Source organism: Schistocerca nitens, chromosome 12 (assembly GCF_023898315.1).
Source record: "Schistocerca nitens isolate TAMUIC-IGC-003100 chromosome 12, iqSchNite1.1, whole genome shotgun sequence".
NCBI lineage: Eukaryota > Metazoa > Arthropoda > Insecta > Orthoptera > Acrididae > Schistocerca > Schistocerca nitens.
Genome location: NC_064625.1, coordinates 102,733,469 through 102,760,990, shown reverse-complemented (window position 1 = coordinate 102,760,990; position 27,522 = coordinate 102,733,469). Strand labels below are relative to the sequence as shown.

General features: G+C 45.1%; 1 protein-coding gene across 1 annotated transcript in view; it reads right to left on the bottom strand.

Annotated features, from left to right (window-relative positions):
- The window catches only part of LOC126215284 (acetylcholine receptor subunit alpha-like), a 703,987-nt gene that overhangs the window by 37,377 nt on the left and 639,088 nt on the right, over positions 1–27,522 (bottom strand). The window contains exons 7-8 of the mRNA XM_049941973.1: positions 14,723–14,859; positions 2,196–2,342 (exon numbers count right to left, since the gene is read on the bottom strand). Of these exons, the coding sequence (XP_049797930.1) occupies positions 2,196–2,342; positions 14,723–14,859 (284 nt within the window). The remainder of the gene's footprint in view (positions 1–2,195; positions 2,343–14,722; positions 14,860–27,522) is intronic.

The following is a 27,522-nucleotide window of genomic DNA, read 5'->3' as shown; positions in this document are numbered from 1 at the left end:
CGGATATCAACTGCGATTTTTTAAATAGGGACCTCCATTTTTATTACATATTCGTGTAGTACGTAAAGAAATATGAATGTTTTTGTTTGGGCCATTTTTTCCCCTTTGTGATAGATGGCGCTGTAATAGTCACAAGCATATGGCTCACAGTCTTAGACGAACAGTTGGTAACGGGTATGTTTTTTAAATTAAAATACAGAACGTAGGTACGTTTGACCATTTTATTTCGGTTGTTCCAATGTGATAAATGTACCTTTGAGAACGTATCATTTCTGAGAACGCATGCTGTTACAGCGTGATTACCTGTAAATACCACATTAATGCAATAAATGCTCAAAATGATGTCCGTCAACCTCAATGCATTTGGCAATACGTGTAACGACATTCCTCTCAACAGCGAGTAGGTCGCCTTCCGTAATGTTCGCACATGCTGACGCATGTTGTCAGGCGTTGTCGGTGGATCACGATAGCAAATATCCTTCAACTTTCCCCACAGAAAGAAATCCGAGGACGTCAGATGCGGTGAACGTGCGGGTCACGGTATGGTGCTTCGACGACCAATCCACCTGTCATCAAATATGCTATTCAATACCGCTTCAACAGCATGCGAGCTATGTGCCGGATATCCATCATGTTGGAAGTACACCGCCATTCTGTGATGCAGTGAAACATCTTGTAGTAACATCGGTAGAACATTATGTAGGAAATCAGCATACACTGCACCATTTAGACTGCCAACGATAAAATGGGGCCAATTATCCTTCCTCCCATAATGCCCCACCATACGTTAACCCGTCAAGGTCGCTGATGTTCCACTTGTCGCAGCCATCATGGATTTTCCGTTACCCAATAGTGCACATTATGCCGGTTTACGTTACCGCTGTTGATGAATGACGCTTCGTCGCTAAACAGAATGCGTGCAAAAAATCTGTCATCGTCCCGTAGTTTCTCTTGTGTCCAGTGGCAGAACTGTACACGACGTTCAAAGTCGTGACCATGCAATTCCTGGTGCATAGAAATATGGTACGGGTGCAATCGATGTTCATGTAGCATTCTCAACACCGATGTTTTTGAGATTCCCGATTGTCGCGCAATTTGTCTGCTACTGACGTGCGGATTAGCCTCGACAGCAGCTAAAACACCTACTTGGACATCATCATTTGTTGCAGGTCGTGGTTGACGTTTCAGATGTGGCTGAACACTTGCTGTTTCCTTAAATAACGTAACTATCTGGCGAACGGTTCGGACACTTGGATGATGTCATCGAGGATACCGCAGCATACATAGCACACGCCCGTTGGGCATTTTGATCACAATAGCCATGCATCAACACGATATCGACCTTTTCCGCAATTGGTAAACGCTCCATTTTACAAAACAAATACCGTCCGCACTGGCGAAATGTTAGGTGATACCACGTACATATACGTTTGTGTCTATTACAGCGCCATCTATCACAAAGCGAAAAAAGTGGAGCCGGCCGCGGTGGTCTCGCGGTTCTAGGCGCGCAGTCCGAAACCGTGCGACTGCTACGGTCGCAGGTTCGAATCCTGCCTCGGGCATGGATCTGTGTGATGTCCTTAGGCTAGTTAGGTTTAAGTAGTTCTAAGTTCTAGGGGACTAATGACCACAGCAGTTGAGTCCCCAAATGGCTCAAATGGCTCTGAAAAAAGTGGTTCAATTAAAACATTCATATTTCTTTACGTACTACACGAATATGTAATAAAAATGGGGGTTCCTATTTTTAAAAACGCAATTGATATCCGTTTGACCTATGGCAGCGCTATCTAGCGGACCAACCATAGCGCCACCTGGTTTCCCCCTTAAAGCTAGACGAGTTTCATTCTTTGTAGTTTTTTCGTTTGATGCTTATTTCGTGGGATATTTGGCCCAATCACTATCAATGGATCACCCTGTAAACTTGGAACTGAACGGGATGCACAGCACTTGTCTTTCATGGAGTACCTCAGCAATGGAGGTGCCAGTGGTCACCTGGTACCACTGTATACACTGTCTACAGCGATCCACGGCGACCAATGGCCTCACTTAAGACGCTAACCAATATTTCGTAAATTTACACTGGAAACACCGTGAAGGAAGCAGTGGAACAGGTGTCAGAGTGTGGGAACAGCGGCTCATGGGAGTGTAGTGTAGGACAGGACATAAACATGGCTGGAATGGCCAGCGACGCTCACCTGGTGGCCTCGAACTGGTACTGCGGCCGGCGCATCACCAGCAGGCGGGGCAGGATGTGGATGAAGACGCGCTTCACCCAGGGCGCCATCTTGTGCGTCTGCGGCGACCGGAAGTGCACGTTGAGCACCACCACCGTCACGCAGATGCTGCGGCACACACACAGACACAGGAGGCCGCCTTTAGTCGCCGGTCCTGCAACGCAGTCTCACTTCTAGGGTAATCAGTTAGGGGAAACACACCTTCCAGTGGCAGTAGTCACCATCTGGCCTGATGTCAGTCACTGAACAAAATGCCCAGAATCAGCAGGTCGCACCAGTGTTTAAGAAGGGTAGTAGGAGTAATCCATCTAACTACAGACCTATATCACTGACGTCGGTTTGCAGTAGGGTTTTGGAGCATATGAATCACCTCGAAGGGAACGATCTATTGATACGTAATCAGCATGGTTTCAGAAAACATCGTTCTTGTGCAACGCAGCTAGCTCTTTATTCGCACGAAGTAATGGCCGCTATCCACAGGGGATCTCAAGTTGATTCCGTATTTCTAGATTTCCGGAAAGCTTTTGACACCGTTCCTCACAAGCGACTTCTAATCAAGCTGCGGGCCTATGGGGTATCGTTGTGCGACTGGATTCGTGATTTCCTGTCAGGAAGGTCGCAGTTCGTAGTAATAGACGGCAAATCATCGAGTAAAACTGAAGTGATATCAGGTGTTCCCCAGGGAAGCGGACCTCTGCTGTTCCTGATCTATATAAATGACCTGGATGACAATCTGAGCAGTTCTCGTAGGTTGTTCGCAGATGATGCTGTAATTTACCGTCTAGTAAGGTCATCCGAAGACCAGTATCAGTTGCAAAGCGAGTTAGAAAAGATTGCTGTCTGGTGTGGCAGGTGGCAGTTGACGCTAAATAACGAAAAGTGTGAGGTGATCCACATGAGTTCCAAAAGAAATCCGTTGGAATTCGATTACTCGATAAATAGTACAATTCACAAGGCTGTCAATTCAACTAAGTACCTGGGTGTTAAAATTACGTACAACTTCAGTTGGAAAGACCACATAGATAATATTGTGGGGAAGGCGAGCCAAAGGTTGCGTTTCATTGGCAGGACACTTAGAAGATGCAACAAATCCACTAAAGAGACAGCTTACACTACACTCGTTCGTCCTCTGTTAGAATATTGCTGCGCGGTGTGGGATCCTTACCAGGTGGGATTGACGGAGGACATCGAAAGGGTGCAAAAAAGGGCAGCTCGTTTTGTATTATCACGTAATAGGGGACAGAGTGTGGCAGATATGATACGCGAATTGGGATGGAAGTCAATACAGCAAAGACGTTTTTCGTCGCGGCGAGATCTATTTACGAAATTTCAGTCACCAACTTTCTTTTCCGAATGCGAAAATATTTTGTTGAGCCCCGCCTACATAGGTAGGAATGATCATCTAAATAAAATAAGAGAAATCAGAGCTCGAACAGAAAGGTTTAGGTGTTCGTTTTTCCCGCGCGCTGTTCGGGAGTGGAATGGTAGAGAGATAGTATGATTGTGGTTCGATGAACCCTCTGCCAAGCACTTAAATGTGAATTGCAGAATAATGATGTAGATGTAGATGTACACCATCTGACCAGAAGTGTCAATGGACATTAATATGGGGTGTGCCCATTCTTCACCATTATGGTGGCTTGAATTGTCTGAATGTCTGGACGGATGGCAGCCCATTTCTCCTCAAGAGCCGAAAACATAATGTTGGACGCTGGGGTCTGATGTCAGTCACTGAAGGAAATGCCCAGAATCTACACCATCTGACCAGAAGGGTCAATGGACATTAATATGGGGTGCATCCATTCTTCATCTTTATGGTGGCTTGAATTGTTTGAATGTCTGGACGGGTGGCAGCCCATTTCTCCTCCAGAGCCAAAAACAGACAATGTTGGACGCTGGGGTCTGGAGCGAAGTCGAGATTCTAAACCATCGCAAAGGTCTTCCATTGAGATCAGATCGGCACTCTGGACAGGTCAGTCCATCTCAGGAATGTTATTGTCCACGAGCCTTCCCCCACAACTGCTGCTCTATGACAGGGTCCTGATACAGTCATCATGTTCGAGATGTTCCCCTACAGCATGCAGTACATAATCCTGTAAAATGTGTTTATACTTTTCTACGAGGTGTAGATGGAAGATAAGTTTCCCCTATCTACTGTGGGCAGAGTTGTGTGATATGGGCGAAAGACGACACGGCAGGTGAACGCGCGTGTACGAGACACCGATACACCACTGGGTAGAGGTCGACGCGATCAAGCAGATGGCGCTCACTCAGTCTTTTCCTGGAGCTATGGAGAGAAGGTTCGTTTTGGAGTCGAGGTCACAGGTGGAAGTGAGAGCTCCAATCCGGTACGAATGGGCATGTGGAGTATCAGGTACAGAAATTCATAACCGCCTTGTTGAGGTGTATGGGTCAGGTGTGATGTCGAGGCAAATGGTGCGGAGTGGTGCCAGCAATTCAGTGATGGACGTCAGCAAATGCAGGACATACCGAGACCTGGACAGTCGCGCACGGCCACTGCAGATGCGAATGTCAGGAAGGTGGATGACACGATTAAAGCAAACCGGCGTATCACCATCGATGAAGTAGTGGCAGAACTTGGAATCAGACATGAGCGAGCTCACGAGATCATCCACGACATTCTTCGATACAGGAAAGTATCAGCACGATGTGTGCCCCACTAACTGACCCCGACACACATGGAACAACGCGTGGCGTTCAGCGTGGAACAGTTCTTGCGTTACCACGAATTTGGCAATGACCTTTTGTTTCGGACTGTGACGGGGGATGAAACGTGGGTCCACTGTTACACGCCCGAATCGAAGGCCGCCTCCATGGAGCGGAAACATACGTCATCATCTGTGCGAAAGAAGTTCAAAGGCACTCCGTCTGCAGGTAAAGTGCTACTCACCGGTTTCTGGGACGCCAAAGGAGTTTTGCTGCTTGACTTTCTCCAGGATGCAACCATCAATGCTGTGCGGTACTGTGCCACTCTGTCGAAATTGAAAGAGGTGATTCGGAAAAAGCGACCTGGCCCGGGCTATCCAGAAAGGCCCGTACGGGACCTGCAAGATGCGGTCGTGCATTATCCTGCTGAAGGAGGGATAGAATCAAGGGTAGAGCCACGGGTAGTAACACATCTGAAATGTAACGTCCACTGTTCAAAGTGCCGTCAATGCGAACAACAAGAGGTGACCGAGACGTGTAACCAATGGCACCCCATACCATCATGCCGGGTGATACGCCAGTATGGCGATGACGAATACACGCTTCCAATGTGCGCTCACCGCGATGTCGCCAAACACGGATGCGACCATCATGGTGCTGTAAACAGAACCTGGATTCATCAGAAAAAATGACGTTTTGCCATTCGTGCACCCAGGTTCGTCTTTGAGTACACCATCGCAGGCTCTCCTGTCTGTGATTCAGCGTCAAGGGTAACCGCAGCCGTGGTCTCCGAGCTGATAGTCAATGCTGCTGCAAACGTCGTCGAACTGTTCGTGCAGATGGTTGTTGTCTTGCATACATCCCCATCTGTTGACTCAGGGATCGAGACGTGGCTGCACGATCCATTACAGCCATGCGGATAAGATGCCTGTCATCTCGACTGCTAGTGATACGAGGCCGTTGGGATCCAGCACAGCGTTCCGTATTACCCTCCATGTTCTGCTAACAGTCATTGGATCTCGACCAACGCGAGCAGCAATGTCGCGATACCATTAACCGCAATCGCGATAGGCTACAATCCGACCTTTACCAAAGTCGGAAACGTGATGGTACGCATTTCTGCTCCTTACACGAAACATCACAACAACGTTTCACCAGGCAACGCCGGTCAACTGCTGTTTGTGTATGAGAAATCGGTTGGAAACTTTCCTCATGTCAGTACGTTGTAGGTGTCGCCACTGGCGCCAACCTTGTGTGAATGCTCTGAAAAGCTAATCATTTACCTATCACAGCATCTTCTTCGTGTCGGTTAAATTTCGCGTCTGTAGCACGTCATCTTCGTGTTGTAGCAATTTCAATGGCCAGTAGTGTATATCTTATCCTTAATGTCTCATTCTCTTTTTTCCCTTTCACACACAACTCTCCACAGTCGACACGGGAAACTTATTTTCCTGCTCCCCCACGTACATCAAGCTTTTCTTAAGCACAGTAAGACGAAGACATCCTAACCAAGAAAATTGGCCGCCAATACCGAACCCCACCTCCCTCATATTTCACTGTTGGCACTAGACATGATGGCAGGTAATGTTCTCCAGGCACTGGCCTATCTAAACCTTGTCATCTGATTTTCAGATTTCATCACTCCAAACCACTCCTTTCCAGTAATCCACTGTCCAGTGATGTAGCTCTTTACATCACCTTATCGGAACTTAGTACTGAGTACAGAAATGTATGGCCTATGACCTCGATCATTGTACACAACGCATTTCGGCTCCCTACTCACAGTCACTGTGCTACATGCACTGCTGCCACAACTTTCGAACTCACGATTTCATACGATTTTTTTACAACCACCCTCCACGATGCTAGACGATCCCTGTCCATCGTTTTAGTTTAGCTTCGGCTGTTCCTCCGCTTTTTCGTTTCGCAATCAAATCACGGACTGTCGGACTAGAAGGGTAGAAATGTGCCAGATGGATTTGCTTCTCAGACGACATCTAATGATTCGTCACTGAGCACTGCTGACTTATTCCCATGTTACAGCGTGTCTACTGACAACGCAATCCTACCTGCCTCCTTTAATATCCTCGGGTCTGCCTCTTTTGACATCAGATTGCATTACCATCGAGGTGTCCAGACGCTTTTGGTCAGATAATGTAGATCTAAATCCATATTCTGCAAGCCCCTGTCATGTACTTGGAACTGTATGATGTCGACGCCCTTCGTGGATGGATTACAAGAAAGCTGATTGAATGTTTGTGGTGGATTGAGTCTAGCGCTGTCTTTGTCGTAAATACAGGAGCAGTATATAGGGGACGCTAGACCCTTGATATCTCATTCAGTATTGCTATTTCAAACTTTGTAAGTAGGAATGATATCTTCACTCTGCAGCGGAGTGTGCGCTGATATGAAACTTCCTGGCAGATCAAAACTGTGTGCCGGACCGAGACTCGAAATCGGGACCTTTGCCTTTGGCGGGCAAGTGCTCTACCAACTGAGCTACCCAAGCACGACTCACGTCCCGTCCTCACAGCTTTACTTCCGCCAGTACCTCGTCTCCTACCTTCCAAACTTTACAGAAGCCTTCGCAGGAGATCAATCTGTGTATTGAGCAAACAGTAAAGGAAACAAAAGAAAAATTCGGAGTAGGTATTAAAATCCATGGAGAAGAAATAAAAACTTCGAGGTTCGCCGATGACATTGTAATTCTGTCAGGGACAGCGAAGGACCTGGAAGAGCAGCTGAACGGAATGGACAGTGCTTGGAATAGGATATAAGATGAACATCAACAAAAGCAAAACAAGGATCATGGATTGTAGTCGAATTAAATCGGGTGATGCTGCGGGAATTAGATTAGGAAATGAGACACTTAAAGTAGTAAATGAGTTTTGCTATTTGGGGAGCAAAATAACTGATGACGGACGAAGTAGAGAGGATATAAAATGTAGACTGGCAATGGCAAGGAAAACGTTTGTGAAGAAGGGAAATTTGTTAACATCGAGTATAGATTTAAGTGTCAGGAAGTCGTTTCTGAAAGTATTTGTATGGAGTGTTGCCATGTATGGAAGCGAAACGTGGACGATAAACAGTTTAGAGAATAGAAGCTTTCGAAATGTAGTGCTACAGAAGAATGCTGAAGATTAGATGGGTAGATCACGTAATATTTGTGGCACAACTTGACTAGAAGAAGGTATCAGTTGGTAGGACATGTTCTGAGGCATAAAGGGATCTCCAATTTAGTATTGGAGGGCAGCGTGGAGGAAAAAAATCGTAGAGGGAGACCAAGAGATGAATTCACGTAACAGATTCAGAAGGATGTAGGTTGCAGTAGGTACTGGGAGATGAAGAATCTTGCACAGGATGGAGTAGCATGGAGAGCTGCATCAAACCAGTTTCTGGACTGAAGACCAGAACAACAACATATTTATTGAACAAGCAGATTTTGGCTCATGTATGCAGTCGTCGAGGGACACCGAAGGCAAGATATTCACAGGTACTTTAACCATTTTTTACTCACTAACCGGTGGGACGTTACACTGTGCTTTCACTCGATATTGCTTTATTGTTTCTTGTTTAAAGATATCTCAGACGAAGCAAGTTTTACTACACGCAGCGAAAATTTTACAATGCATCATTGCGTATTTCCAGATCCACGAAGTTTGTCGGAATTACAGAATATTCGGCATCATTGTAAAACATCACACTGCCGATTCCAAAACATTTGCGGACTTTGTGGGCATTTCCAGGATATCGGAGGGCATTTGAAAACACTTCTATAAATTGTAGTATATACGAAAACATACAATAAATATAAATATTCTTGAACATGCAAAATCGATTCTACACTTTAAGAAACATTACCGAACAAAATCAGACCATTTCAGTATATCTGTTTCGGATAATACAGTTTCACAGTTCAATTCTGTATTAGTTAAAGACTGCGCTGCGATTTCTGGTACTTCTCACTGCCATAGCTTCAAAACGTACCACAATCAGACGCGGGATATAAGATCCCGCACTGCGGACATAGACAGGTGTTGTTGAGCGTTCGTAGAGATAACCGAGTTCACAGGGTTGTAGACCTTTACTTTTATTTGTATGTAGACTTTAATCACTCTGTCAGCGGGGAGGGGGCGGGGAGAGGAGAGTAACTGGCACCACCCCTATTGTTGCTTTTTGACATAATATAATCTTTCATTTCATATAAATAATATAATGAAAATGACAAATATGTAAAATATACGTAGAGCATCAAATATAAAATTTAAAAACATACATGTAAATAAAATAATTATGCGTATAAAAATACAAAATATAACAAATATAAATATAAAAACTCCAAATGCAAAAACATAAACAACGTAATGTAATGCAATATACTTTCCCCCACGAAAACAGTGAAGTACCCACAAACCATGTGCAACTGCTTCAGGTACATGTCATTGGCGGATATGTGAGTGTTAAGAACTGCAATTCTCTGTGACTGATCGAATGGCCAGCACAGATCATTAGATCTTTGTACGTCCAACCTTGTAATGGTTTCAAGGACTTCGGCTGTTCAATATGAAATGACAATTAGAACACCAGCAGCCGTCCTTTTGTATTTAATTTTTTAATATCTTCAACATTTTGCGGCCCTCTCAGCAACTGTATAAATATTAATTTTTAATTAACAACAGCCCCAGTTCCAATGTTTACCTAGATTTACCTTGGTTTCAGTTGGGATAACCCAACCTTCTTCAGAATAAAAGGACAAATCGTAGTTCCTTCTATTCTGAAGAAGGTTGGGTTATCCCAACTGAAACCTAGGTAAATCTAAGTAAACACTGCAAGTGAGGCTGCTGTTAATTTAAAATTAATATTTAATTTTTTTTTACGGAGTCAGTTTGGGACGGTGGGATGATAGAGATAACGTCATGTAAACCAGAGAGATCTGCAGACTCTAGTTGTGTAATATTGGCTCCTGTTCTGACTGCACACCAGACTGGGTCCCTCTCAGTTTACGTTGGTCAAGGATTGGCAAGATTGTGTAATGGAACATCGAAATTTGATGCGTAAATAAATTAAACGCGAAAGTGACGGCTGGAAGTGTTTGATTTTCATTTCAGAGTTCATTAGTGTTACCAGGACGGGTAGGATACATAAGCGGTATGAGCAGCGTTCTGTGATCACTATGTAGGATAAAGAAATGTGGCGTACTCGTACGGCCGGCCGCGGTGGTCTAGCGGTTCTAGGCGCGCAGTCCGGCACCGCGCGACTGCTACGGTCGCAGGTTCGAATCCTGCCTCGGGCATGGATGTGTGTGATGTCCTTAGGTTAGTTAGGTTTAAGTAGTTCTAAGTTCTAGGGGACTGATGACCACAGTAGTTAAGTCCCATAGTGCTCAGAGCCATTTGAACCATTCGTACTCGTACGAGGCAGCCTTATCAGCACATGACAATTTTAAGCGAGCTTCCTTATAGTGGGTCTCCATTTCACCGACTGATGGTATCGTGAAATATTTGCACCATGGGGCATTCGAATGTCGCAGTGGCCCGATGTTGGACTTAATGGATATGTGAGGGTATGCCTAATATTTTGGTCTGTCCAACAGAACGGAGGATCGCCATATTGTGCCCACAAGCTGACCCCTTCACATTTGCACCTGCCCCCCGAGAACAAGTAATGGACTCCCTAATCTAGCCTGCATCGTTCCACACAACTGGTCGGAGACTAGCAGGATGTGGACTGGGCAATTCCCGTCCAGCGCGTAGGCTGGCGCTAACGCCACAACACGAATGGCAGCATCTTGAGTGGTACTGGGACAGGGAAGCACAGCCACCGATGAATGGCGTTGCATCGTGTTCAGCGATGAATCGAAGCTCTGCACTACCCCGGATGACAATCATTGCGGCGACCTTGGGAGAGATGCCATCCTACTAACAATACTTTGGAGAGGGGCAGCGATGTTACTCGTGGGATCACGGTGGAAAGTGACATCAGCTATGACTTCAGGTGATATCTAGTATTATTAGAGGGAACTCTGACAGCACAAAAAATGGTTCAAATGGCTATGAGCACTATGGGACTTAACTTCTGAGGTCATCAGTCCCCTAGAACTTAGAACTACTTAAACCCAACGACATCACAAACATCCATGCCCGAGGCAGGCTTCGAACCTGAGACCGTAGTGGTCGCGCGGTTCCAGACTGTAGCGCCTAGAACCGCTTGGCCACCAAGGCCGCCTCTGACAGCACAATGGTACGTCACGGACATGCTGTGTGTTACCTCTCATGCGACACTATTGTGGTGCCAGTTTTCAACATGACAACTCTCGCCAAAAATATCATACATCTCTATGAATTAACGGCGTGATGATCAGGTACTCTTATGGCCAGCATACGTCTCCAACAAAATATGTGCACAACAGCACTGACGTGAACGTCTTAGAGTCAGTACCCTGGATATCAAGGAAGAGTTACAACAGTAGCGTGCCTATTTGCCTCAGGAGACGATACGATGGCTTTATGGCTGAAATACACTCATGTTCTGAAAAAAAAAAAACAGAGCTAGAGATAACACGTTCATGTTCACAGGACGAGTACATTAGTATCTTCTGAAGAAATTATTACCATTTGAACCACGCCGGCCCGCTGATTCAAGGTCAACATCGATATTGCGGGGCAACACGTCCCACCGGTAAAAAGTGCCTGCGGCTGTCGTTGTCGCCATAAATCGAACGTAACGGATCAGCGTGACTTAGCAGACGTGCAGGATGTCTCGCAGACGTATGCGCGAACCGTAACGTTAAATAAGTTAGTTTGAAAGAGGTCTCATTATTGGCATGAGAGAATGTGATGCATCCACCTGGGGAACTGCTGGGACAAAGTGTTTCGGCAGTGCAATGGGTGTGTGGAGAACCGTTCATGGAAGGTCGTAGAACACGACGAGATGGGTCAGGTCTCACCACACAGACCACTCCTCGAGATCGACACCTCATCCGAACGGCTTTGCAGGACGATCTACGTCCCCCTCGGCTCTGGCCGAACAGTGGGACATGTCGTACTCTATCAGAGGATGACAGTATGTCGCCGTTTATTAAGGCATGGGTTACGTGCTCTTCGACCACTTCTCCATTTACCTTTGACGAATGTGCAGAAACATGCTGGAGCACAATGGTGTGTGGAACAATGACAGGGGGACAGGTATGGCATCAGTTAATGTTTTCCGACGAATCCACGTTCTGTTTTTTTTGAAAATGATGGCCGCATTTCGGCTCGCCACATACAGTGCCAACTTTAGGCCATATGGTATGACGTGTTATTGGATACAACCACAAATTCACAGCTCTTGCGTGTGCAGGGCACTGTAACCTGAGTGATCTACATGTATGACATCCTGCGACCCGTAGCCGTACCCTTTCTGCGCAACACCCCAGCCGCCACTTTCCAGCATGACAATGCATGACCACTTGTTGTTGTGTGTTGGTGACACTAGATGGCAGCCTTTTGCACTGGCCAGCCAGATCACCAGACCAGTGCCAGTCACTACAGATGTACTTTGGAACCAGGTGAATGCACCATGGATGGCTATACCACAGGACGCCGTTCGCGCCTTATACGCGTCGTGCCATCACGCATGGAGCAGCTTATCAGGGTCCATGGCAGACGCTGTGTCTACTAGGCAACAGAACAAATGCTGAACCGAGGTGACTGAAATGCTAATTATTTCTGCAGAATGTAGCAATGTACATGTCCTGTGAATACGAACGTCCTATGTCTAGTCATTCAAGGTGTTTAGTTCTTTCTGAGCATGAGTTTGGTATGTCATATCTCTCAACCTGTGAAGTTTTCTGGAACCACGCGACCGTTACGGTCGGAAGTTCGAATCCAGCCTCGGGCATGGATGTGTGTGATGTCCTTAGGTTAGTTAGGTTTAAGTAGTTCTGTGTTCTAGGGGCCTGATGACCTCAGAAGTTAAGTCCGTTCAAATGGTTCAAATGGCTCTGAGCACTTAACATCTTAGGACATCAGACCCCTAGAACTTAGAACTATGTAAACCTAACTAACCTAAGGACATCACACACATCCATGCCCGAGGCAGCATTCGAACCTGTCACCGTAGCAGTCGCGCGCTTCCAGACTGAAGCGCCTAGAACCGATCGGCCACACCACCTGGCTGGAGGTGATGATTTTTCTTCTGGCTGATACGAAGTGGACATGGTTCTGCATGAAGGTCAGCTCAGGGAACTGTGGCAAGGGTGGGAAGAGAGATTGGATAGATTTGGACCAATGCGGATGTGTCACTACACGGGGTGTGTCAGGATGCGGATGGGTGTTGACTGGAAAGAGCAAGAGGATCAGACACCAGATGGCAGAAAGAACAAGGCGGTGCACTGGTTGGACTGTGCTCAGCGAAACGTCTCAAGGGCTGTGATTTGTGGCGCACCATCAACATGAAGAGAGAGCTGCTGTCAGCAACTCAGCTACGAGGGTCATTCCATAACAAATGCACACTATTTTTTTTAAAATCCACCTTTTATTCTACGTGTTTGAAAGTTTTCCAGTGTAGATATGTCCTTTAGGAACAATATTTTCATTTCTCCACATAATTTCCATTCCTCTCAACTGCCTTACGCCATCTTGGAACCAGCGCCTGTATACCCAAACGGTAGTATTCTGGACCAACCTGTTGGAGTCACTGTTTGGCAGCGTGCTCAAGGGAGTCGTCATCTTCAAACCTTGTTCCACGAAGAGAGTCTTTCAATTTCCCAAAGAGATGATAGTCATATGGAGCCAGGTCAGGACTGTAAGGCGGGTGTTTCAGTGTTGTCCATCCGAGTTTTGTGATCGCTTCCATGGTTTTTTGACTGACATGTGGCCGTACATTTTCGTGAAACAGCAAACCATCCTGCTTTTACCGATGTGGTCAAACACGACTCAGTCGAGCTTCGAGCTTGGAGTTTCGTCAGTGTCTTCACATATGCATCAGAATTTATGGCGGCTCCACTTGGCATGATGTCCGCAAACAAAAGTCCTTCAGAATCGAAAAACACCGTAGCCATAACTCTTCCAGCAGAAGGTGTGGTTTTGAATTTTTTTTTCTTCGGTGAATTTGCATGATGGCATTCCATTGTCTCTTGTGAAAATTGATGGAGCCATGTTTCATAATCTGTCACAATTCTTCGAAGAAATTCATCTCCACCATTCTCGTACTGTTCCAAAAGTTCACTGCATACCGTTTTTCTTGTTTCTTTGTGAGCCACTGTCAACACCCTGGGAACCCACCTGGCACAAACCTTTTTTAACGCCAACACTTTCAGTATCCTACAGACACTTCCTTCCCCTATCCCAACGTTGCATGGCAATTCGTTCGCTGTGATGCGTCTGTCAGCAGTCACCAATTCCTTAACTCTCTGCACATTGCCTGGAGTGTGTGCAGTACGAGGCCTGCCGCTGCGAGGACAATCCTCAATACTGCCGTGCCCGCTTTCATCACGTAGCCTGCTTGCCCACTGACTAAATGTACTGCGATCGACAGCAGCATCTCCGTACACCTTTTTCAACCTCTTGTGGATGTTTCCCACTGTCTCGTTTTCACAGCACAGGAATTCTATGACAGCTCGTTGCATCTGACGAACGTCAAGTGTAACAGCCATCTTGAAGACATGCTGTGACGGCGCGGGAAGGATGTATCTACACACTGTCAAATTGTCACACATGCAGACTGAAAACTGTATTTTTACAAAAATAGTGTGCATTTCATTTGGAGTGACCCTCGTGCATGGTGTTGGTGCGCCCAAACCGTCGGGCAAAGTAAGCAAGCGCGCGCGGCGTACCCACCTGATGGAGACGAGGATCATGGCGAAGATGAGGTACTTGCCGAGTAGCGGCACCACCAGCGACGTGGGCGGGATGATCTCGACCACCAGCAGGAAGAACACGTGCAGGCTAATCAGGATCGAGATGGACAGCGTCACCTACGGCACACGACCACACTTGACAACAACTTCCCAGCGAGTCGTGAGAAGGGACTGTTCCAACCCAAAGGTATTTGGCTCCAGAACAGACGCCATGTGCAGAATGAGGATTAATATTCTGCTCACAAAACGTAATATTTTCCAAACAAGGTGTGTATAAAAATCCAATGTTTGACACAGCAATCAGAAAACCGACAATAAAAAAAAACATTAACTTTGAAAGGTATGTGCTGAGATTCGATCAGGATAGAGCCAGTGAAAAATGTCGATAGTTCCCAACCGCAAGGTTGGACGAGGAGTACATCTTCGAGTAGTAAGATCTTTGACAGCTAACAGAGCTAGGTGGACGCGGTAAAAGTTTGAGTAGTGGTGAGGAGATGCGCAGAGACAGCAGACATGTTTTGAGTCAGAGCTAGATGCCTGCAGGAGGCAGCCGGGCCGTGACAGCATCAAAGTAAGAATTGGCGCTACGCACATAATAAGCTATATATTGAGCGAAACTCGGCACATACCTGGGGAAACTAGAAAGAATAATTAATAAAATAGGTTTTCTTTGGTTAAATAATGTCTAAAAGCTAGATAGAAATCCCATTGTTGATGCAATAAGCGTTTTGTGAAACTTTCTCGTAAATCCATGCTATAGAAGTTTTTTTTAGCTTTTTACATTTGCCTTAAAAGTTTGAACAATAAATATTTTTTAGATAAAATTAGAGTTTCATCTCACACCTTATGCCGTTATCCGCATCCTGTGCTTGCATTGAAGCAAAAGGTACATTAAAATCAAGTTCCCACGAGTAAAGCTAATAATTTCATTTATAAGAGTAAAATAATCTATATGCCATTGCACAGTTGGCAAATTATTCAGGACAGAATTTTTATTAAGTAACAAACAGGGCCAAAATGAGTAAAGTTATCTAGAATGACAATTTTATGCCATTGCACTACGGCGGAGTTGCATATATGTTTTATTATCGGCTAAACGGGAAGGAGTGCACGAGCTAAGTCCACAGACGCAGTCAGATGCAGGTTGGTGACTTTCATTAATTTTACCACTAAACTTTCATGCAGTCAGATGTGTATTTTGAGTATTAATTTTCCAACAATATTTTCATGCAGTCAGATAAAGTTCAGTTCAGTTAAATACGCAGTTAGATGCAAGTTTTATTAAAGACTAAAGCAGTCACATGCAGTTCAGTCTAGTTCAAATAGAGAAGTTTTATTAACAGCGCTTTCAATTTTTACGCTTCAGGTATTTTGCCTTATGGAAAGACAGTGACCCTTTCATAAAAAAAATATTTATGTGCAGGGTGAGCTCAAAGTTATTCCTTGCTAACAGAAAATTTTATCTAAAGAACTACGCTACGAGGGTAGTTCCAAAAGTAAGGTCTCCTCTTTTTTTATAAGTACAGAACTCTGTCTGTGTGGCAGTTGGTCACACTGTTATGAAGAGTCCTTCACGCGCTGTGTGTAAACAAGCGCACGCCGCGCTGAGGCGCTCAGTCTTGGCTGGCAGCCGTTCAGAATGGAGCTTCCGTTGGATGTTACCGCCAAGTGCGAATTGTGCGCAGTTATTCGGTTTTTGAATGCAAAGAGCACTGTGCCGATTGAAACCCATCGCCAATTGACGGAAGTGTGTGGTAAGTCGTGCATGGATGAGAAAATGTTCGTAAGTGGTGTACAGAGTTTGCAGCTGGTCGGACCGAAATTCACGACGAACAAAGGAACGGGAGACCGCCAGTTTCTGAAGAGACAGTGTTCAAGGTAGAGCAAAGCATGTGTGAAGATCGGCGTATCACCCTGGATGATCTCTGCAAATCGGTTCCTGAAGTTTCCCGAAGCACCGCTCACAGAATTGAACTGCCGGAAGGTGTGCGCAAGATGGGTGCCACGCATGCTGACTGAGGACCACATGTGGCAACGAGTTCATGCTTCCCGCGCATTTCTTCACCGCCTTGCTGCCGAGCAAGACAACTTTCTGGACTCAATTGTCACGGGTGACGAAACCTGGGCATACCACTTTACACCTGAGACCAAGCAACAATCAGGCCAGGGGCGGCATCCTTCTTCGCCAAAGCAGCGGAAATTCAAACAAACACAGTCTACCGGTAAAGTCACGACAACCGTTTTTTGGGATCGGAAAGGGGTATTGTTGGTCGACTTTATGCCCACTTGGACCACAATTAACGCTGACAGGTACTGTGAGACTCTGAAAAAACTCAAACCGGCAATTCAGAACCGGAAAATAGGAATGTTGAGCAAGGGCATACACATTCTCCATGACAACGCTCGCCCACACATCACTCAGCAAACCGTTGCTCTCCTGCAAACAGTTTCAGTGGAACATAATCACCCACCCACCCTATAGTTCTGACTTGGCGCACCTGTTCCCTAGGTTAAAAGAACATTTGGCCGGAAAGCGATTCAGCTCTGACGACGAGGTGAAGGAAAACTTTCTGAACAGCATGGCGGCGGGCTGGTATGACATGGGCATACAAAAACTGCCACAGCGTCTACAAAAATGCATCGACAGAAGTGGTGATTATGTCGAAAAATAGCTAAATTTTCCAACTGTAAACTGATGTAAACCATTTTAGAAATGAACAAGTCTATATACTTATAAAAATAGGAGACCTTACTTTTGGGATTACCTTCGTACAACCATGTATGCGGCTTGTTGCAAATGGTGGCTTAACTCATGTACTTCTTATGTGGATACTTCGGAACTTTATGTTGCACCTCAGTAAGAGTAACTTCAAGCAGGGGTCGTTGTTCCAACAGGTTGGTGCATGCACCATCACACAGGGGGTTACTTGTTTATACATTCTTGAATGGAGCTTTTCTGGACACATGGATTGCTAAAGACGGCCAAACCTTCTCGTTCATCGGTCGTAAGCTGTCTTGACCTTGTTTTGCTGAGTTGCGTTAATAATGACGTGCTCCGATCACCAGCATTATACAGCAACTCGCCAACTGAAGATCGAAAGTCCCGATATCATTTAATACACAAACCATTGGCGGAACTGAATATGTACAGATTGACCTGCAGGGTTCATCTGATATATCAGGATAAAGCTACAAGCCTTCTTTTTATATATAGTTGCGATCTTTTAACGACTAACTGCACAGGTGATAGAAATTACAATGATATGAGGAAAAGTACCAGCACAGCTGTATCTTGAGAATGTCTTTATTCTATCACACAACTAGTTTCGGTGGCACATTACCGCCATCCTCAGGTCCCGTTTACTGAAGAACAGTATCACAATGCCAGTGCTTGAAAACTAAGCAACTATAAACCAACAATCAGCAGCAGCAGCACGGCCGAGACAGACGCCGCAACAAGTAACTGATTTTGTGACTTTTACGAGTTCTTAACCAGGAGCGAATTTTGTAATATCATCTGTGTGCTTTAATAGAATACTTTCTTGATTCTGCATGTTAATTTACTATCTAATACCCACAGTTCTCGCATCTTCGTTTCTGTCGGAAAGCGATTTTGTGACATATTACAAGTCCCTAATCAGGGGCGAATTATCTAGTTTCACCTGAATGCCTCGGTATCTCTGAATCTCTGTATATTAATCTAATTTATTAGACAGAGCTCCTGCGATTTCATCTGTGTCTACAGTAAAGTTCCACAGCACTTGCCGACAGTCCTTTTATCTGGATAGTTTAGTTTAGCACCCTCTTTAGTGTGGACAGGGGCTGTGATTATTGTGTGCAGATGGCGACACTTCGCTCTCAGCTCCAGGCTGTGATGACTTCAGTTACACAGCTTGAAGCTGCAGTGGATGGGCACCACTGTTGTGGGCCTGCCATTGGGATCCAACGGATGTCCAGTATGTCCCAGTACTCCGATAGAGTCTCACTAGTGGCCAACCCAGTTACTGCTCACACTGAGGTTGAACCCTCACCTGCAGTCGAGTGGGAGGTAGCCCTGGGACGTATCAGGCGGCGAAAGACTTCCCAGGAGGCCGCACGTGAGGCCTGCCCAGTTAGTCGGACAAACAGGTTCCAGGTGCTGTCTGTGGCTGACACTGTCGCTGAGCCAGATGCTGTCTACATCTACATCCATACCGCGCAAGCCACCTGACGGTGTGTGGTGGAGGGTACCTCGAGTACCTCTATCGGTTCTCTTCGAATCCAGTCTCTTATTGCTCGTGGAATGAATGATTGTTGGTATGCCCCTGTGTGGGTTCTGATCTCTCTGATTTTATCCTCATGGTCTCTTCGCGAGATAGACGTAGGAGGAAGCAATATACTGCTTGACTCCTCGGTGAGGTATGTTCTCGAAACTTCAACATAAGCCCGTACCGAGCTACTGAACGTCTCTCTTGCAGAGTCTTCCACTGGAGTTTATCTATCATCTCTGTAACGCTTTCGCGACTAGTAAATGATCCTGTAACGAAGCACGCTGCTCTCCGTTGGATCGTCTCTATCTCTTCTATCAACCCTATCTATCACACTGTCATCTATATCGATATCTACTATTTTGTCTTCTGTGGAACAATCTAGAGAAGGAACTACAGTGCAGTCTTCCTCTGTGAAACAGCTTTGGAAAAAGACATATAGTATTTCGGCCTTTAATCTATCATCCTCTGTTTCAGTACCATTTTGGTCACAGAGTGTCTGGACATTTTGTTTCGATCCACCTACCGCGTTGACGTAAGACCAAAATTTCTTAGGATTTTCTGCCAAGTCAGCACATAGAACTTTACTTTCGAATTCATTGAACGCCTGTCCTGTCCTGTTTAGAGGAAACATCTCAGCCTGTAACATCTGGACAATCGTAGAAGGTGGGATTATTGATAGTTGGGAGCTCAGGAAACATCTCAGCCATTTAAGATCTGGACAATCACAGAGGGTGGGATTATTGATAGTTAGGCACATTATAGAGCTTCTTAGGGACATGGCTTTCAAGAAAGGAAAGAAAACTAGTGTGCACTCCGAGTGCATACCAGGTGGTTTAATTCCAGACGTGTAACCGTTACTTACGGATGCCATGAAGAGCACAGGGTGCAGCCAACTGCAGGTGGTTGCTCACGTCGGTACCAATGATGTGTCTCACTTTGGAGCGGCTATCAGAAATGGTTAAGGCTGCCAGTCTTGCTTGCGAGATGAAAGCAGAGCTGACCAATTGTAGCATAGTCGAAAGGACCGATTGCGAACCTCTGGTACAGAGCCGAATGGGCGACCGTTTAGGCTGCAGATTCCTCGACTTGCGCCAAAGGGTGGTTGGGTTTTGGGTTCTGCTGAATAGGTCAGGTGTCCACTATACGCAGGAGGCGGCTACACGGGTAGCAGGGGTTGTGTGGTGTGGACTGGGCGGTTTTTTAGGTTAGAGGGTCTCGGGGAAACACAAAAAGGGCTTTAGCCACAAAGGGTGCAGGCCGAACACAGGAAGAACGCAGATACGGGGACCATCGGTATAACAGTTGTAAACTGTAGTAGCTGTGTTCGGAAAGTACCAGAGCTACAAGCGCTAATAGAACGCACTGATGCTCAAATCGTTATAGGCACTGAAAGCTGGCTAAAGCCGGATATAAGCTCAGCTGAAATTTTTGCGAAGAACTTAACGGTGTGACTTTAATTTACCCTCGAAATGTTGGCGAAAATACATGTTTAATTCCGGAGGTACACATAAAACATCATCCGAAGTTGTTTTAAACGCATTCTCTGAAATTATTTCGAGCAGTTAGTTCACGAGCCCACGCGAATAGTAAACGGTTGTGAAAACACACTTGACCTCTTAGCAAAAATAATCCTGAGTTAATAACGGTCATCAAAACAGATACAGCGATTAGTGAACACAGGGTTGTAATAGCGAGATTGAATATTGTAACCCCAAAATCCTCCAGAAATAAAGGAAAAATATACCAGTTCATGAAAGCAGATAAAAATTCACTTGATGCATTCCTCAGAGACCATCTCCACTTCCTGCAAATGAACAATATAAGTGCAGACCAGATGTGGTTTGAATTCAAAGAAACGGAATCGGCAGCAATTGAGAGATTTATACCAAATAAATTAACAAAAGACGGAGCTGATTGTCCTTGGTAAACAAAAGGGGTCCGAAAACTGTTGCAGAAACAACGAATAAAACATTCCAAATTTAAACGGAGGCAAAATCCTCAAGATTGGCGACCTTTAACAGAAGCTGGAAATTTGGCGCTGACTTTAATGGGAGATGCTTATAACAGTTTCCACAACGAAATTTTGTCTCGAAACCCGGCAGAAAATCCAAACAGATTCTGGTCGTATGTGAAGTATGCTAGCAGCAAAACACAATCGATGCCTTCTCTGCGTGATAGCAATGGAGATACTATCGAAGACAGTGCTGCTAAAGTAGAGTTACTGAACAAAGTCTTCCGAAATGGCTTCACAAAAGAAGACGAAGTAAATATTCCAGAATTCGAATCAAGAGCAACTGTCAACATGAGTAACGTAGAAGTAAACATCGTCGGTGTAGTGAAGCAACTTAAATCACTTAATAAAAGCAAGTCTTCTGGTCCAGACTGTATACCAATTAGGTTCCTTTCAGAGTATGCTAATGCAATAGCTCCATACGTAAGAATCATCGACAACCGTTCGCTCGATGAAAGATCCGTATCCAAAGACTGAAAAGTTGCACAGGTCACACCAATATACAAGAAAGGTAGTAGGAGTAAATTACAGGCCCATATCATTGACGTCGATATGCAGAAGGATTTTGGAACCGATACTGTTCGAACATTATGAATTACTGCGAAGAAAACGGTGTACTGACACACGGTCAACACCGATTTAGAAAACATCGTTCTTGTGAAACACATCTAGCTCTTTACTCGCATGAAGTGTTGAATGCTATTGACAGGGGATTTCAGATTGATTCCGTATTTCTGGATTTACGGACTCTGTACCACACAAGCGGCTTGTAGTGAAATTGCGTGCATATGGAGTATCGTCTCAGTTATGTGACTGGATTCGTGAATTCCTGTCAGAGAGTTCACAGTTCGTAGTAATTGACGAAAAGTCATCGAGTAAAAGAGAAGCGCTTTCTGGCGTTCCCCAGGGTAATACTACAGGCCCCTTGCTGTTCGTTATCTATATAAACGATTTTGGAGACAATCTGAGCAGCCGTCTTAGGCTGTTTGCAGATGACGCTGTCATTTATCGACTAACAAAGTCATCGGAAGAGCAAAAAAATTGCAAAACCATTTGGAAATGATATCTGTATGGTGCTAAAATTGGCAGTTGACCCTAAATAACGAAAAGTGTGAGGTCATCCACATGAGTGCTAAAAGGAATCCGTTAAACTTCGGTTACATGGTAAATAAGCCAAATCTAAAGGCGGTAAATTCAACCAAATACCTAGGAATTACAATTACGGACAACTTAAATTGGAAGGAACACATAGAAAATGTTGAGGGGTAGGCTAACCAAAGACTGTGTGTTATTGGCAGGACACTTAGAAAATGTAACAGATCTAACAAGGAGACTGACTGAACTACACTTGTCCGTCATCTTTTAGAATACTTCTGTGCGATGTGGGATCCTTACCAGATAGGACAGACGGACTACATCGAAAAAGTGTAAAGAAGGGCAGCACGTTTTTTATTATCGCGAAATAAGGGAGAGCGTGTCACTGAGATGATACAGGATTTGGGGTGGACAAAGGCTTTTTCGTTGCGGCGGAATCTTCTCACGAAATTCCAATCACCAACTTTCTCCTCTGAATGCGATATTTTTTGACACCGACTTACACAGGGAGAAATGATTATCGTGATAAAATAAGGGAAATCAGAGCTCATACGGAAAGATATAGGTGTTCGTTCTTTCCGCGCGCTATACGAGATTGAAATAATATAGAATTGTGAAGATGGTTCGATGAACTCTCTGCCAGGCACTTAAATGTGATTTGCATTGCATCCATGTAGATGTAGATGTGTACTTGAACTAAAACGTTAGAGAACCATAATTTTGTGTGTTCCTTGTTGTATAGTTGTTTAGTTTTCGAATATTGGCGTTGAGTTATTGCTCCTTGGTAAGAAGGGCCTGAGGATGGCGGTAATGTGTCGTCGAAACTAGTTGTGTGATAAAATAAAGCCATTCTCAACATATAGCTGTAACGGTAATTTTTCTCATATGTATCATCAGGTGAAGTCCCTTGTCCATGCTGGAAGTTGCAATTGTGGTTGAACAGTTCTGGAGGCTATCTTGTTGCAGGTAGTTTCCGAATGATAAATTTTTCTTAATAATCACTTTTGTAATGACGTGCAGGAAATAATTTTCTGGCCATTCGACATAAAAGTTTTTTGAGTACCGTAGAGCGTCATAATGTAAAAAAACTATGCTGGGTAAACCAACGTTTCGGCGACGCTGTAGCCGTGGCGAAAACGTTGGTTTGTCCAGTACCGTATTTTACAATATGACGCGGCACAATACTCTAACTTTTATGTCGACTTAGTCTGGTTGCTGAAGCCTATATAATATATATGGCCAATTATTACGGAGGTCCTTTGGAATACCTATGTCAGGACCAAAAGTTGGGATTCGCGTCACCAGTTTTCGAAACCCGTGCTGCTCTCTCTTTCCGGGTGGGTAGTTATTTTCACTCTCCTTGTATAGTTACGATTTTCATTCTCCTCGAAAAGCACAATGTTGCATGACGACCTTCATACACACCTACCTGATGAATCGAGCGAAAAGTGTCTTATTCAGGGTGGTCCATTGATAGTGACCGGGCCAAATGTCTCACGAAATAAGAGTCAAACGAAAAACCTAAAAAGAACGAAACTTATCTGGCTTGAAGGGGGAAACCAGATGGCGCTATGGTTGGCCCGCTAGATGGCGCTGCCATAGGTCGAACGGATATCAACTGCGTTTTTTAAAATATGAACCCCCTTTTTTATTACATATTCGTTTAGTACGTAAATAAACATGAAAGTCTCAGTTGGACCACTTTTTTCGCTTTGTGATAGATGGCGCTGTAGTAGTCACAAACATGTGGCTCACAATTTTAGACGAACAGCTGGTAACAGGTAAGTTTTTTTAAGCTAAAATACAGAACGTAGGTACTTTTGAACATTTTATTTCGGTTGTTCCAATGTGATACTTGTACCTTTGTGAACTTATCATTTCTGAGGACGCATGCTGTTACAGCGCGATCACCTGTAAATACCACATTAATGCAATAAATGCTCAAAAGGATGTCCGTCAACGTGTAACGACATTCCTCTCAACAGCGAATAGTTCGCCTTCCGTAATGTTGGCACATGCATTGACAACATGCGTCAGCGCATTGTCGATGGATCACGATAGCAAATATCCTTCAACTTTCCACACAGAAAGTAATAAGGGGACGTCAGATGCGGTGAACGTGCGGGCCATGGTATGGTGCTTCGACGACCAATCCACCTGTCCTGAAATATGCTATTCAATACCGTTTCAACCGCACGCGAGCCATGTGCCGGACATCCATCATGTTGGAAGCACATCGCCATTCTGAGATGCAGTGAAACATCTTGTAGTAACATCGGTAGAACATTACGTAGGAAATCAGCATACATTGCACCATTTAGATTGCCATCGATAAAATGGCGGCCAATTATACTTCCTCCCATAATGCCGCAGCATACATTAACACGCCAAGGTCGCTAATGTTCCACTTGTCGCAGCCATCGTGGATTTTCCGTTGCCCAATAGTGCATATTATGCCGGTTCACGTTATCGCTGTTGGTGAATGACGCTTCGTCGCTACATAGAACGCGTGCAAAAACTCTGTCATCGTCCCGTAATTTCTCTTGTGCCCAGTGGCAGAACTGTACACGACGTTCAAAGTCGTCGTCATGCAATTGCTGGTGCATAGAAATATGGTAAGGGTGCAATCGATGTTGATGTAGCATTGCCAACACCGACGTTTTTGAGATTCACGATTGTCGCGCAATTTGTCTGCAACTGATGTACGGATTAGCCGCGACAGCAGCTGAAACACCTACTTGGGCATCATCATTTGTTGCAGGTCGTGGTTGACGCTTCACATGTGGCTGAACACTTCCTGTATCCTTAAATAACGTAACTATCCGGCGATCGGTCCGGACACTTGGATGATGTCGTCCAGGATACCGAGCAGCATACATAGCACAGCCCCGTTGGGCATGTTGATCACAATAGCCATACATGAACACGATATCGACCTTTTCCGCAATTGGTAAACGGTCCATTTTAACACGGGTAATGTATCACGAAGCAAATCCCGTCCGCACTGGCGGGATGTTACGTGATACCACGTACTTATACGTTTGTGATTGTTATAGAGCCATCTATCAGAAAGCGAAAAAAGTGGTCCAACTAGAAGATTCATATTTCCTGACGTACTACACGAATATGTAATAAAAATGGGGGTTCCTATTTTAAAAAAAAACGCAGTTGATATCCGTTTGACCTATGGCAGCGCCATTTAGCGGACCAACCATAGCGCCATGTGGGTGGTGGTGGTTAGTGTTTAACGTCCCGTCGACAACGAGGTCATTAGAGACGGAGCGCAAGCTCGGGTTAGGGAAGGATCGGGAAGGAAATCGGCCGTGCCCTTTCAAGGGAACCATCCCGGCATTTGCCTGAAACGATTTAGGGAAATCACGGAAAACCTAAATCAGGATGGCTGGAGACGGGATTGAACCGTCGTCCTCCGGAATGCGAGTCCAGTGTAGCGCCATCTGGTTTCCCCCTTCAAGCTAGACGAGTTTCGTTGTTTGTAGTTTTTCCGTTTGATGCTTATTTCGTGAGGTATTTGTCCCGGTCACAATCAATTGGACCACCCTGTACATGTGCGGTGAAGGTCTCCATAGAGAGATTCGGTACGTGCATGCAGGATCGAAGCACTCTTTGCCATGTGACATCATTCGGATATGATACTGGAGGGGAATGTGCTCAGCACACTGCTCCTCCCCCCCCCCCCCCTCCACTGGCCACTGCCAGCTTTTCAGACCAGACCTCGGAGCAGCTACTTCTTCCTCGAGTAGCGCCTTAGTTGGCATGATGGCATGACACTATGTACACCCTATCCCAGTCCTCCCAAAAAGGAAAAACTGCCACGGTACCGGGACTTGAACCCGGGTCCTCCTCCCATGATAGGCAGGCGCACCAACCACTCAGCTACGAAGACGGAGAGGTTTAGTATCTGAGGCAGTTTCGCCGCTAGAAAGCAACTCTCCTCCCTCGACTAACCGAATTTGTTTCACTACAGGGATTTAAATCAGTTACCCCGCATTAACACTGCACTGTCTCAACCCGATCTGGCGACCTCAAACACTGACACGTTCGCCTATCTGTATATTGAACAATATCCTTTCCGAAAAAAAAGCAAATCACATGACGCCCTAAGGAATGCATATAGTTCATTTATATTCATGGAACCTATCTCAAAGCAATTTGCAGCTAAAACTCACCCCAGCATGGGAACGTAGGACAGCAAACAAAAAGTCTCCAGACCCATCCTATATAAACAGTACAATTTTGTGTTTTAGAAGTGCTGGCATCGGATAAGGTAGAAACGTGACTGGATTTTGTGTAAATTTTAAAGAAACGTTAAAAAGGTCGCGGGTGGTGCTATATACACTACTGGCCATGAAAATTCCTACACCACGAAGATGACGTGCTACAGACGCAAAATTTAGCCGACAGGAAGAAGATGGTATGATATGCAAATGATTAGCTTTTCAGAGCATTCACACAAGGGAACGTTTGCAAGACAACAACCATTTGCACGAACAGTTCGACGAAGTTTGCAGCAGCATGGAATATCAGCTCGGAGACCGTGGCTGCGGTTACCCTTGACGCTGCATCACAGACAGGAGCGCCTGCGATGGTGTACTCAACGACGAACCTGGGTGCACGAATGGCAAAACGTCATTTTTTCGCATGAATCTAGGTTCTGTTTACAGCAACATGATGGTCGCATCGGTGTTTGGCGACATCGCGGTGAACGCACATTGGAAGCGTGTATTCATCATTGCCATACTGGCGTATCACCCGGCGTGATGGTATTGGGTGTCATTGGTTACACGTCTCGGTGACCTCTCGTTCGCACTGACGGCACTTTGGATAGCGGACGTTACATTTCAGCTGTGTTACGAGCCGTGGCTCTACCCTTCAGTCGCTCCCTGCGAAACCCTACATTTCAGCAGTATAATGCACGCCGCATGTTGCAGGTCCTGTACGGGCCTTTCTGTATACAGAAAATGTTCGACTGCTGCCCTGGTCAGTCCATTCTTCAGATCTCTCACCAATTGAAAACGTCTGGTCAATGTTGGCCGAGCAACTGGCTCGTCACAATACGCCAGTTACTACTCTTGATGAACTGCGGTATCATTTTCAAGCTGCATCCAAGCTCTGTTTGACTCAATGCCCATGCGTTTCAAGGCCGTTATTACGGCCAGAGGTGGTTATTATGGGTACTGATTTCTCAGGGTCTATGCACCGAAATTGCCTGAAAATGTAATCAGATGTCAGTTCTAGTATAATATACAGGGTGATTCAAAAAGAATACCACAACTTTAAAAATGTGTATTTAATGAAAGAAACATAATATAACCTTCTGTTATACATCATTACAAAGCGTATTTAAAAAGGTTTTTTTTCACTCAAAAAAAAGTTCAGAGATGTTCAATATGGCCCCCTCCAGAC